At 35.3% G+C, this 10,279-nt stretch overlaps 2 protein-coding genes across 3 annotated transcripts; both read left to right on the forward strand.

Moving 5' to 3' along the window:
* Positions 1 to 273: 273 nt before the first annotated feature.
* On the forward strand, positions 274 to 6,022 carry LOC107799733 (omega-amidase, chloroplastic). 2 transcript variants are annotated; one of them, XM_016622878.2, is made up of 10 exons: positions 274 to 585; positions 1,003 to 1,119; positions 1,693 to 1,917; positions 2,117 to 2,210; positions 2,647 to 2,721; positions 3,198 to 3,276; positions 4,392 to 4,407; positions 4,970 to 5,086; positions 5,306 to 5,388; positions 5,665 to 6,022. In XM_016622878.2, the coding sequence occupies exons 1-10, from the start codon at positions 343 to 345 to the stop codon at positions 5,750 to 5,752; spliced, it is 1,137 nt and encodes a 378-aa protein (XP_016478364.1). In that variant the 5' UTR covers positions 274 to 342; the 3' UTR covers positions 5,753 to 6,022. The 2 variants fall into 2 exon arrangements, with proteins under 2 accessions (XP_016478364.1, XP_016478367.1); XM_016622881.2 differs by having other exon boundaries at positions 5,006 to 5,086.
* Positions 6,023 to 6,938: 916 nt separating this feature from the next.
* On the forward strand, positions 6,939 to 8,390 carry LOC107799723 (protein BIG GRAIN 1-like A). Its single transcript, XM_016622866.2, has one exon. The coding sequence runs from the start codon at positions 7,076 to 7,078 to the stop codon at positions 8,324 to 8,326; it is 1,251 nt and encodes a 416-aa protein (XP_016478352.1). The 5' UTR covers positions 6,939 to 7,075; the 3' UTR covers positions 8,327 to 8,390.
* The last annotated feature ends 1,889 nt before the right edge of the window (positions 8,391 to 10,279 follow it).

Raw genomic sequence — 10,279 nt, forward strand, 5'->3', positions numbered from 1 at the left:
CACCCATCCGCTTAAACTAATAGTCATTGAATGTATCATATATGCTTAACTTATGTATTACATGTGTATAATCTATGTATATAACTATATATATATATATAGGTTTAAAGATCCCAAATTTGAGCCACTATATCCAAATATTATTTTCGAAAAATTAAGGGATCTTATTGCCATCTTCCCAAAGAAAAAGGGCTGAATAAAATAAAACTAATATTATTTTCGAAAAATTAAGGGATCTTATTGCCATCTTTCCCAAAGAAAAGGGGCTAATAAAACAGAACTGGACTTCCTCACGAATCGTACAAGTAAACCCAGGTGCTAGCACAAAAACCAGCTCTGAAAATGAAAGCCACTGGAATCTCGACTTGCTACCGTAACGTTCTTCCATTTACCAATTCCTCTCTATCTTTCAAATTTCGCTCAGATTCTGCATTTTCGTTAATTCATCACAGCAATTTCGTCAATAAGAGAAACTTCTCGAAGTTTTCGCGTTCCATTGTTTCAGCAACAATGGAAGCTTCGTTCAAGGCTGAGGAAGCTAGGGTTCCTGCAGCACTTCCCTTGCCTACTCCTCCTGTCACCAAGGCAACTTTTACTCACTTTTTATTATCATTTTGCATATATTTATCAATTCAATTTTCTCTTTAATTCTTTTATGCGGACTTCAAGTTGCAAAATGCTGTCTTTTTTGAATAGCTATATATTGGGCTACAAAATTTAGTCCAATTTTGTTGTATTCAAAGGCGTTAACTTATGTGTTTGAATTGGTTCAGTAATACCAAATGATCATACTGATTTAATATTGTCATGGTTATAATTACATTTGTGAACTTTTTTTTTTACTACTATATATTTACAGTCAAATGAGGAGATAATTTAAAAGCTCATAAAGTTCAAAAAATTTGAACATTTTTTCTTGTTTATGGACTGCCATTTCAACTTGAGCAATAATTTTACGGTTTAGAGCTGCATTATGATGTGTATTTTGCTTTGGTGCATCAGTTCAAGATTGCTCTTTGCCAATTATCTGTAACTACCGACAAGGAGAGAAACATTGCTCATGCTAAGCAGGCAATAGAAGATGCTGCAGGCAAGGGTGCTCAGCTTATTCTTCTCCCTGTAAGTTTCTTTTTATTTTCTGAAAATGGTCGCTGAACTAGCTCAACACAGTGTCTCTCTAGACTTTAGTAAGGTGGAGTCGTGGAGAGACACATTCTGTTGCCAGTAGGGTATCTGCATTTTATTCTGTTATTACTGTCAAGATTCATCACACTATGCCTCGCATGGTTTATTGGAGGCTTTTGATATCAGAATTCCACGAATAACGGGCCTTAAGTTCATTTCTGAACTATATTATGATATTAAGTGTTCCGAAAAATCTGAAAGCATAAGAAATAGAATCTTTCTCTGCTATCAAAATGTTTTACATAACTATTTCCTTGTTCTTAATTTGCTTTCCTCAGTTATGATTATGAAGATAGTCTTTATTTTCTGTCCTGCATTTCTTTGTATTTGCAGTGAGAGAGTTCTAAGATCTTTCTCTGACATTGTTCAACTCATGATGCTTAATGCCCTATTCTGTCTTACTATTGTTTACATTCAACGGTTTGCTCCATTAGTATCTCTTTTTACGCTTCTCCTCCTGTTTCAAAGTAAGTATTAAATTAACACAACTGCTTCCTACTATGACAGGAAATATGGAATAGTCCATATTCCAATGACAGTTTTCCAGTATATGCGGAGGACATTGATGCTGGTGGAGATGCGTCTCCTTCAACTAGGATGTTATCTGAAGTTTCTCGGAGTCTAAAGATTACAATTATTGGTGGCTCTATACCTGAACGCACCGGTGATAAATTATATAACACTTGTTGTGTCTTTGGCACAGACGGAAAGCTTATGGCCAAGCATAGGAAGGTCTGCACATTTGCTATCTCATTTGGAAAGAGTTATAAGAAAAACACACAAAGAAGAAAAATGATTATGACACAAGCGTTTGCAATCCAAATGTGTTCATCATATCTACTTCTCATAAATTTATTTAATTGTTTTGTTTGGAATTCTTGAGCCTTCCTTTGTGGTTTAACTAATTCAACCAGAAAGCAATATTTTGCAGATACATCTCTTTGACATTGACATTCCAGGAAAGATGACTTTCAAAGAATCAAAGACTCTTACAGCTGGAGTCAGACCTACTATTGTAGACACAGGTTAGACAAGCTTTATACCGAATTAAGTTATACATTGTTAACGTATTCAATTTGGTCTAAACTTTGGAGCTACAAGTTGGTTATGCTTTTTTTTTTGATTGGTTGGTTATGCCCTTGTTTGCCTAGTTCAAGTTAAAAGTTTATAAGGTATTCTGGCGTAGGAGGAAACTTGCAACTATTTTCTAAGTCTGATGGTGAGTGTCAATCTAATAATCAGCACTTGCTGTTTTATTCTTTTGTACTGATGTCCACTTTTTGAAGATATCTTGTTCGCTGCAGTTCTTCACTAGGAATGATGCACATCATATTTCCAACATTTTTCTTTTTTCCTGAATTTAATTGATGCAAATGTGTGTAATGTTTCTGTGGTTTTTTACCAAAGTATTTGCTACCATTGAGTAGAGCTAGAAGAAGTAACTGTGAATTTCATACACAGAGGTTGGTCGTATTGGTATTGGTATATGCTACGACATTCGCTTCCAAGAACTGGCAGCTATCTATGCTGCAAGAGGTATTAGTTATCTCCTTCTTAATTTGTGTACTAGCATTATTTTACTTTCCCATCTTCTCCCTATGCAAGGAAGTTATTCTGCTTTGTTATGTAATGTTCATCCAGAAGACCTATCCTTTCTGTCTTCTCCTATTCTACTGAACTTTGTAGACGTCCAAGTTAAGTTCTTCGCTTCTGATCTCCTATCAAAAGAAGTTCTTCACTTCTAAGACATTGAACGATTGTACGTTTTTGTGATCGGAATGGAAGCATTGGCAAGTTAAAGACAGTTGAAATACACTGCAGAATATGTGGTTCATCATATTCTCTACATCATAAAATGGGCATTACCCAGACCATAATTTAGTTGTGACATAGGAATTGCATTCCTGCCTCATCTAGATTTTGCAAATGGAAGTAAATGGGCTATTTACGTCTGGTTTAACATGCCACTATGAGCTCAATTTTAGCAAGTACTGTTTTTTCCTATATGTTAGGTGCTCATCTGCTCTGTTATCCTGGCGCTTTTAACACGACCACTGGTCCACTGCATTGGGAGTTGTTGCAACGGGCAAGGTAGTGACGCACTTAGAACTACATTTTTCTGATCAGTACATATGTGACTAACTGTTAGTCTATCATGTGATAAAGGGTGATTCCTTAGAAGCTGTGCTGGCGTGTTACTAGGGATGTGTTGGTTCCTTTATATCATCTGTTACAAAGTATCATTGGGGGCTGTCTTTGGTTCCTTTATATTATTTGTTACAAAATATCATTGGGGGCTATCTTGGTGATCTTCTCTTTTGATATTGAGATCTTCTTGAATTGTGAAAAGGAGTTGTCAAATGTTGAGTTTCATCTTAGTTTCTGGCATTCTGTTTAGCAACTAAATGTGCAAATACCAGCAGATATTCTTGACAAATGAAATCAGAATGGATAGTTAGCATTTCACATGCTGTATAGTTTATTTGTTAAATGTCTTAATGCAGAGATATTGAAAACAAATCACAACCTATAAAACCTATTCTTGATTACCCCAATAGTGGAGTAAACAAGGGCATCTTGTGAGTTAAGAGTGTACTTTGAGCCTTTCAACAAATCATTGCTGATAGTTAACGTTGACCATGCGGCATGCGCTCTACTCTATTGACTTTTATCTTGGAAACATTTTTATCAAACACCATTGTTATTCGTGCATTAGGCTAAGTTTTTCTTTTTTCATTTTTTGGTTTAACCATCTTGCATTAGGCTAAGTTATTATTGCTAAGTTGTGGAAATTGATGAATGGTTTTTTTTGTTTGCAACTCCATATGATTTTGTGTTGGGATTTATTAGTATCATTTTATTTTCTCTTCCAATTCTTTTTTTTTGTTTCTGCAACTTTTTTTTTTGATTAGTTGTTTCTATCACTCCGTAAGATTTAGTTTTAAAATGTTAACTAGTCCTTGTAGGTTTCAGTTTGGAAACTAGTCAAAACTTTAAGAGCACAATAAATTCGTTGAATTATATGGAGGGACTAGATCCGTTAAATGCTTTGGTTCCTTCTTGATGCATTAAATTTTGGAGACACTCTGATGCTTCCTTTTTGTTCGTTTACATATGTACTTAAGTTTTGATGAAGTCTATAGAATAATTCGACCTTACATGCACAAAGAGAATAACTAGTAACATCTATGTTGCTTGACCTGCAGGGCTGCGGATTGCCAGGTACATTGTTGATACCACTATGCTCCACATATTAATCTTATATTACTTTTGCTGGATTGGTCATTGAAAGTTTTAGTTGCAAAGTTTATTGAAACCTTTTTGATGTTTATGTATGTGTGGCTGTGATTGGAAGAATTCAAGAGGTCAATACTGAAACAAATGCACTGCTTTATCTGATGTTAAAGATTCTTCTGTTTCTTTGTCTCTGTTGGGGGGGGGGGGGGACACATTTAAATTCTTGGCCATGTAATCTATTACGGATTTCAGTAATGCTCAAATTTCCAAAATAGAAGACACTATAATTTCCCTGTGAGAAGCGGGGTGCTTCTTTGATGTGAAAATGCATTATCCTTTTCCTCTTTCTTGTCATTTATAGTTGACTGGGAATTTTAAGTTTCTAGTTAACAGTAGGATCAAATCATGTCATAGTATTACTCTACTTCTTATAGGCATCAATTCAAATGTAGAACTTTTTTTCTGTCCCTACAAAAGTTAAACTTCTGATTTGAGCAGTATTTTCTTCTGAATCTCACTGTTAGCTGATTGTGTTTATTATCCAAAGGTCTGGTCTTATTTCTTCTGCACGTATTTAAATCAGTTGTATGTAGCAACTTGTTCACCTGCCAGAGACAGTGGTTCTAGTTATGTAGCTTGGGGACACTCCACTCTTGTTGGACCGGTGAGTATTTGACGTCTGAGGTACCTTGTTTCGAAGCTTTTAGTTAACATTTTCCTCATGTGACTTTTCAAGAAGAAATGGAATAGTTCTAAAAGCTTTTGCTAACGAGCAGATGAATGGTGGAAAAAAGAATTTTATATAAGAAACAATCATGTTTTGCAAATGTGGCTTCAAGTGTAACCAAATATCTTATGCTGGTTAACCCACACAACCTGGCAGTTTGGAGAAGTGCTTGTGACAACAGAACACGAGGAGACTACACTAATAGCAGAGATTGATTATTCAGTAATCGAGCAGAGAAGGTGAGTCTCTCCTGTACCTCCAGATCAGTTTTAGATCAAATATGGATTCACATTTTATTTGTTCAGTTCTTTCTGTGTGTTGCTTCCCTGTATTTTATGTCAATGTTAAGTCATCCTAAATGATCTTTTAATGGTTAATCATCCGTCCCTTTTCTTGGATGGAGGCGTCAACATGTCCACTTCGCCATCGTCCGTTCATGCTTAGAGCTTATCTAGAAGTCATGATTATCTTCTTCTGGCCCATTTATTTACTCAAACTCCTTTTTTGATGCACAGAACATACCTTCCATTTCAAAAACAAAGGCGAGGGGATTTGTATCAATTAGTTGATGTTGACAGATTGAACTCCACAGGGGCCAATTGAGGTGCACTCCATACTGCACAGGAATGAAATAATCTTTGAATTGATCATTGACAAAAGAGTGATCCATTGAGTGGCTAAAATGGCATGGTTGCATAGTGATGCTTGCAATGATCTCTGCTCAATTAGATGGCTTATTTCTCTTCTAAGTCATTACAGGCCTTTAAATTACTACCTCTTAGATTTTGCCTGGAATGATACAGTCAAATGTGATGTGGGTGAAACTGCAATAAGTGCAATAAATGCCCATTTTGTTTTTGATTTTTTTTTTCTGGTTCTTTTTGTTGTTGGTTGTTGTTGTATAATCAAGAAATCCCCCGTGTGTTAAGCTGGTCCAGCCCTAGTTGGCACTTGGCAGAGGCGGATCCAGAATTTAAACTCTACGGATTCGACTTTTAAGGTTTAGCATTAAATTCATTATATTTTTAAAATTATGGGTTCATATCTACTATTTTTGCAAATTTAATGAATATTTATATACAGATTTTTGTTCTGTATCAAAATTTATGGGTTCAGTTAAACCCGTGGGTAGAACACTACATCCGTCTCTGCTAGTTGGTGCAATTGTTTGCAACTTACGTGAGCATGGGCCGGCCCCTCTACCCTCCCACTTAGATACCATGCTTTAGTCTTTTTTTGTTCTTTTCTATTTGGTTTACTTAGAATTTTAATCAACTGCATGATTAATGGATCTGCATCTGCTGGAGTTTTGAGACTTGAGAGAGTCTCTCTCTCTCCCTCCCCTTTTTCTCCTGTCAAATCTACTACTGCAAAATGTCAAACATGACTTCCACCAAGGGTATTTTTGACATTATTTTTACTATGGAGAAGTACTACTACTATTTTTCCACAAAGTTTCTTTTGTCCTTGGTCTTTTATCTTCTATAAAGAAATTGTAAAAACAAAACGTGTGATATCTCATGATACTGCTGGTAGACTTTGAAGTATGCTCATTTATACTCCACCCTTGCACTTTGGAGATACAAGTGCTTCTGAAATAATAATTATACCTTTGTACAAGAAGTATTTGAATATTGAGTAATCAATTACTGTACTCTTTTTGTTGGTTATAAATTTAATAAATAGCCAGAAGTAGACAAGGACAGTAAAGGAAACTGACCAGCACTTGGCCATTCTGGCAGAATCACACGCACGCGCGCTAAGTTTCCTTCTTTTTATATAAATGCATTCTACTTCCTAGTCAGTAGCATAAGCCCCCACCTTCCCCTTTCACATTCTTGTCTCTGTTTATTTCTCATTTTGCCTTGTTCATTTCATTCATATTCACATTTCTCAGTTGGTTAAACTCAGTTTTGTACTCAGAAAATGTCTTCGTGGGAAAAGCCAATAATAAGAAAGGAAAGGCTTCAGCAAAGGCGAAAGACGCCATCCTTTTCTTCCTCTCTGTTGGAAGCCATTTACCAATCCATTGATGAAGAAAAACGTGGAGAAGAGAACCATGTTCCGAATAAAAGGAACAATGATGTGGAAGCTGAACAAGAAATTACTAGTCTTCGACGAGCAATCTTGATTGAGAAATGGATGGAAAGTTACAAGTATACTCAAAGCTCAAGACACTTTAGTTCAGATTCAAGTTCATCAACAGACTCAAGCATGTTTTCATCCTCAGAAACTGAGTCAGCTACAAGATCTACCTCTAAATCATCACTTTTTCACACATTGCCAAAACCAACAAGACAAGTTCGTGAAATACTTGTTCGATCAGAAAATGTTGTTACATTGTCTGCAGAAACAGCTCCAAAATGTGAAGGAGGAAGGTTTATGAGAACAAAAACAAGAGCCTTGAAAATTTATGGTGACTTGAAAAAGGTAAAACAACCTATTTCACCAGGTGGGAAAATAGCAAACTTCTTGAATTCAATATTCAATTCAAGAAATATGAAGAAAAACCACCACCACAACCACCAACAAGGTATGGAAGATTGGAGTTCAGTGAGGAAATCAAGATCAGTGAATGACTTAAGTAGTACTGTGACATGTTCATTGGCTTCAAGATCTTCTTGCTTAAACAAAAGTACCCCTTCTTCGACTAGAGGTAAATCGAAAAGATCAGTCAGATTTTGCCCTGTTAGTGTAATTGTTGACGAAGATTATCAACCATGTAGTCACAAGAGCAGCAGCAACAACAACAACAACAGACCAAGTGCAATTGCACAAGTGGAGTCTGGGGAGGGTAGTATGTACACAGACCTTACGCCTACTTTCAAGAAAGCAGAGAGACTGTTTCCGGAAGACCCTCGGCTTACGATATGTGGTCACAAGAGCATATTCAAGAATGAAGAACCAAGAATTTGGCATGTTCCTAAAGTAGGGAGCTTCAGAAACTTCGAGGGAAAACATATAAACAAGAATCAATACAGAGGATTTTACGAGAGTGAAAACGAAGAGGAAGAAGAAGAAGAAGATGATAGTAGAAGTTGTGCAAGTTCAGATTTGTTTGAACTTGAGAATATTGGCATGATTAGTCATGTTCATGCAACTAGAAATGAGTTACCTGTTTATGGAACTACTAGTTTGAAAATGAATCAAGCAATTGCTAGGGGTTTAGTTATGTGATGTAATATTTCATTAGATCATCATTGTAAACACTTAAAAATGAGTGATTTGTCTTCTTGTACTAGGTTTTTCTCCAGTTTTATTTGTATCATATTTCAGATATCTGACTTATTTTCTTACTTTCCAACAATGGTTCAGAACTATGGCTTTACTAACATAAAAGGCCAATTGGTATGGGAATGAAGGGCACACAAACTAACAGTCAGAGGCAAATCTAAAATTGGGTTTTGAATGAGTGTAGTCGGAGGGGTCGTTTGTTAAGATGGATAAGCAAAAATAATTTTGAGATAAATATTTAGTACCGTTTTATCCCTTGTTTGGTTACGAATCCTGGGATAAGTTATTTTAGGATTAAAAATAGTATCGGGATAACTTATACCTGTTAGAGGGTGGAACAGTAATTACAGGATAAATCAGTAAAATTGACAACTTTAGAATTAATACAACATATCAAACAGTCAATAAGAAAATACTAGGATAATTAAACTCAGCATAACGAATCTCAGTATAAGTAATCCCAGCATAACTTGTCTTCAAACCAAACGACCCCTAGTATTATATGTGTAAATTTTAATTCTCTTGCTAAAAGTGATGAGTTCAGTTTGAATTTGCAGAACTCGCTCTAGATCCACTCCGGCATGATCATCTAACCGGCTAGTCTATGAAGCTCTATGGTTCTAATTAAAGAGTAGTTCCATATCGAGTCTTAGCCCTATCATTAGATTTTGAGCATTATAAATGAGTGAAATCTTAGTACTATATGTAATTTTTTTTAATTTTCTTACATAATTCGAGCTGAAAGTGATGAGTTTAGTTCGAACTCACAGAACTCGCTCTAAATTCGCCTCTGCCTACGGTATCGACCGTGAGGACTAGTCTATGAAACCCTATGGTTCTAAAGAGTAGTTCCAAATGGAGTCTTAGCCCTATCATTAGATTTTGAGCATTAAATCCACTAGGTTAGCTTACTTTCAGTAGAAACTAACCTTGATATGCAAAATTAACTGTTAAATCAAAATCATTAAGAGAACATGTCCTAATTAAGCTCGTTTGAAAATGATAAGTTCCTTACTGTAAAATACTTCCTAGTCGAGTGTCACGAGATGTAATGATTGTGATTAGGATATGTATCTTTAAGTTGAAGAAAAATGATTTCTTTTCTTCACTTTTTGAGATGTTACATTTGGACATTACTGTATTAATTAGGCTAGGGTACCCCCAAAATATTATTAATTTAATCTTATCTTGAGCATATGTCACTGTTTTGAAATGATTAAAAAAGTTTGAAAATGCTAAAATGTCACATTTTCACAGTGTATTTCCAACTTTTGGATTCCCTCAAGAAATAGAAGAGAAGTCCAAAAGTGACATCTTTCGAAGCAAGAACAAGAAAGATCCTTGATAACAAAGTAGACAGTATTTTATGATGTTGTCGTCTTTAGAATTTTTGGGGATGAGTAGGTGTGGAAAATTGAGTCGTTAAAAGGAGCACACCAACAATTAAAATACAGTTAAACTTTTCTATACCAATATCGTTGGGTTAAATTATTTTTTTTTTTGTCTTTTTACCTTTTATAAAGATTGACTTTTATACCTGTAATATCAAAACACAAAAGCGATATTGAGTATATGAGTTAATAAGTCTTAAACTCTAATGATGCGTTTTAAATCTGTGTAGGCCTAGATCCAGATCACACAATGTCACTAGCGGGTAGTCAAACTTGAAAGAAGTTTAAAAAACAGATAAAAGATGTTCAATATATGTTATATACCTCTCTAAAATCTAATATTTTACATGCAGTGTAATTTTTTGACAAAAAGTGATCAATTGACCACCAGACATATAGCTTCGACCCTAGGGTAAATAGCTCACCAACAAGGCTAAATATTGATGATATCAAATAGATAAAGATATAAGTTAAGGGATTAGGTTCAACAGAATTTGTTACATTG

This window comes from Nicotiana tabacum, chromosome 10 (assembly GCF_000715075.1).
Source record: "Nicotiana tabacum cultivar K326 chromosome 10, ASM71507v2, whole genome shotgun sequence".
Lineage (NCBI taxonomy): Eukaryota > Viridiplantae > Streptophyta > Magnoliopsida > Solanales > Solanaceae > Nicotiana > Nicotiana tabacum.

Bases quoted from the DNA above. Each gene is read 5' to 3' on its own strand.
- LOC107799733 (XM_016622878.2), top strand. From the start codon at position 343: ATGAAAGCCACTGGAATCTCGACTTGCTACCGTAACGTTCTTCCATTT. The intron at 2,722-3,197 runs GTATTAGTTATC...CCTATATGTTAG, and splicing joins AGCTATCTATGCTGCAAGAG to GTGCTCATCTGCTCTGTTAT. The intron at 5,087-5,305 runs GTGAGTATTTGA...ACAACCTGGCAG, and splicing joins ACTCCACTCTTGTTGGACCG to TTTGGAGAAGTGCTTGTGAC.
- LOC107799723 (XM_016622866.2), top strand. From the start codon at position 7,076: ATGTCTTCGTGGGAAAAGCCAATAATAAGAAAGGAAAGGCTTCAGCAA.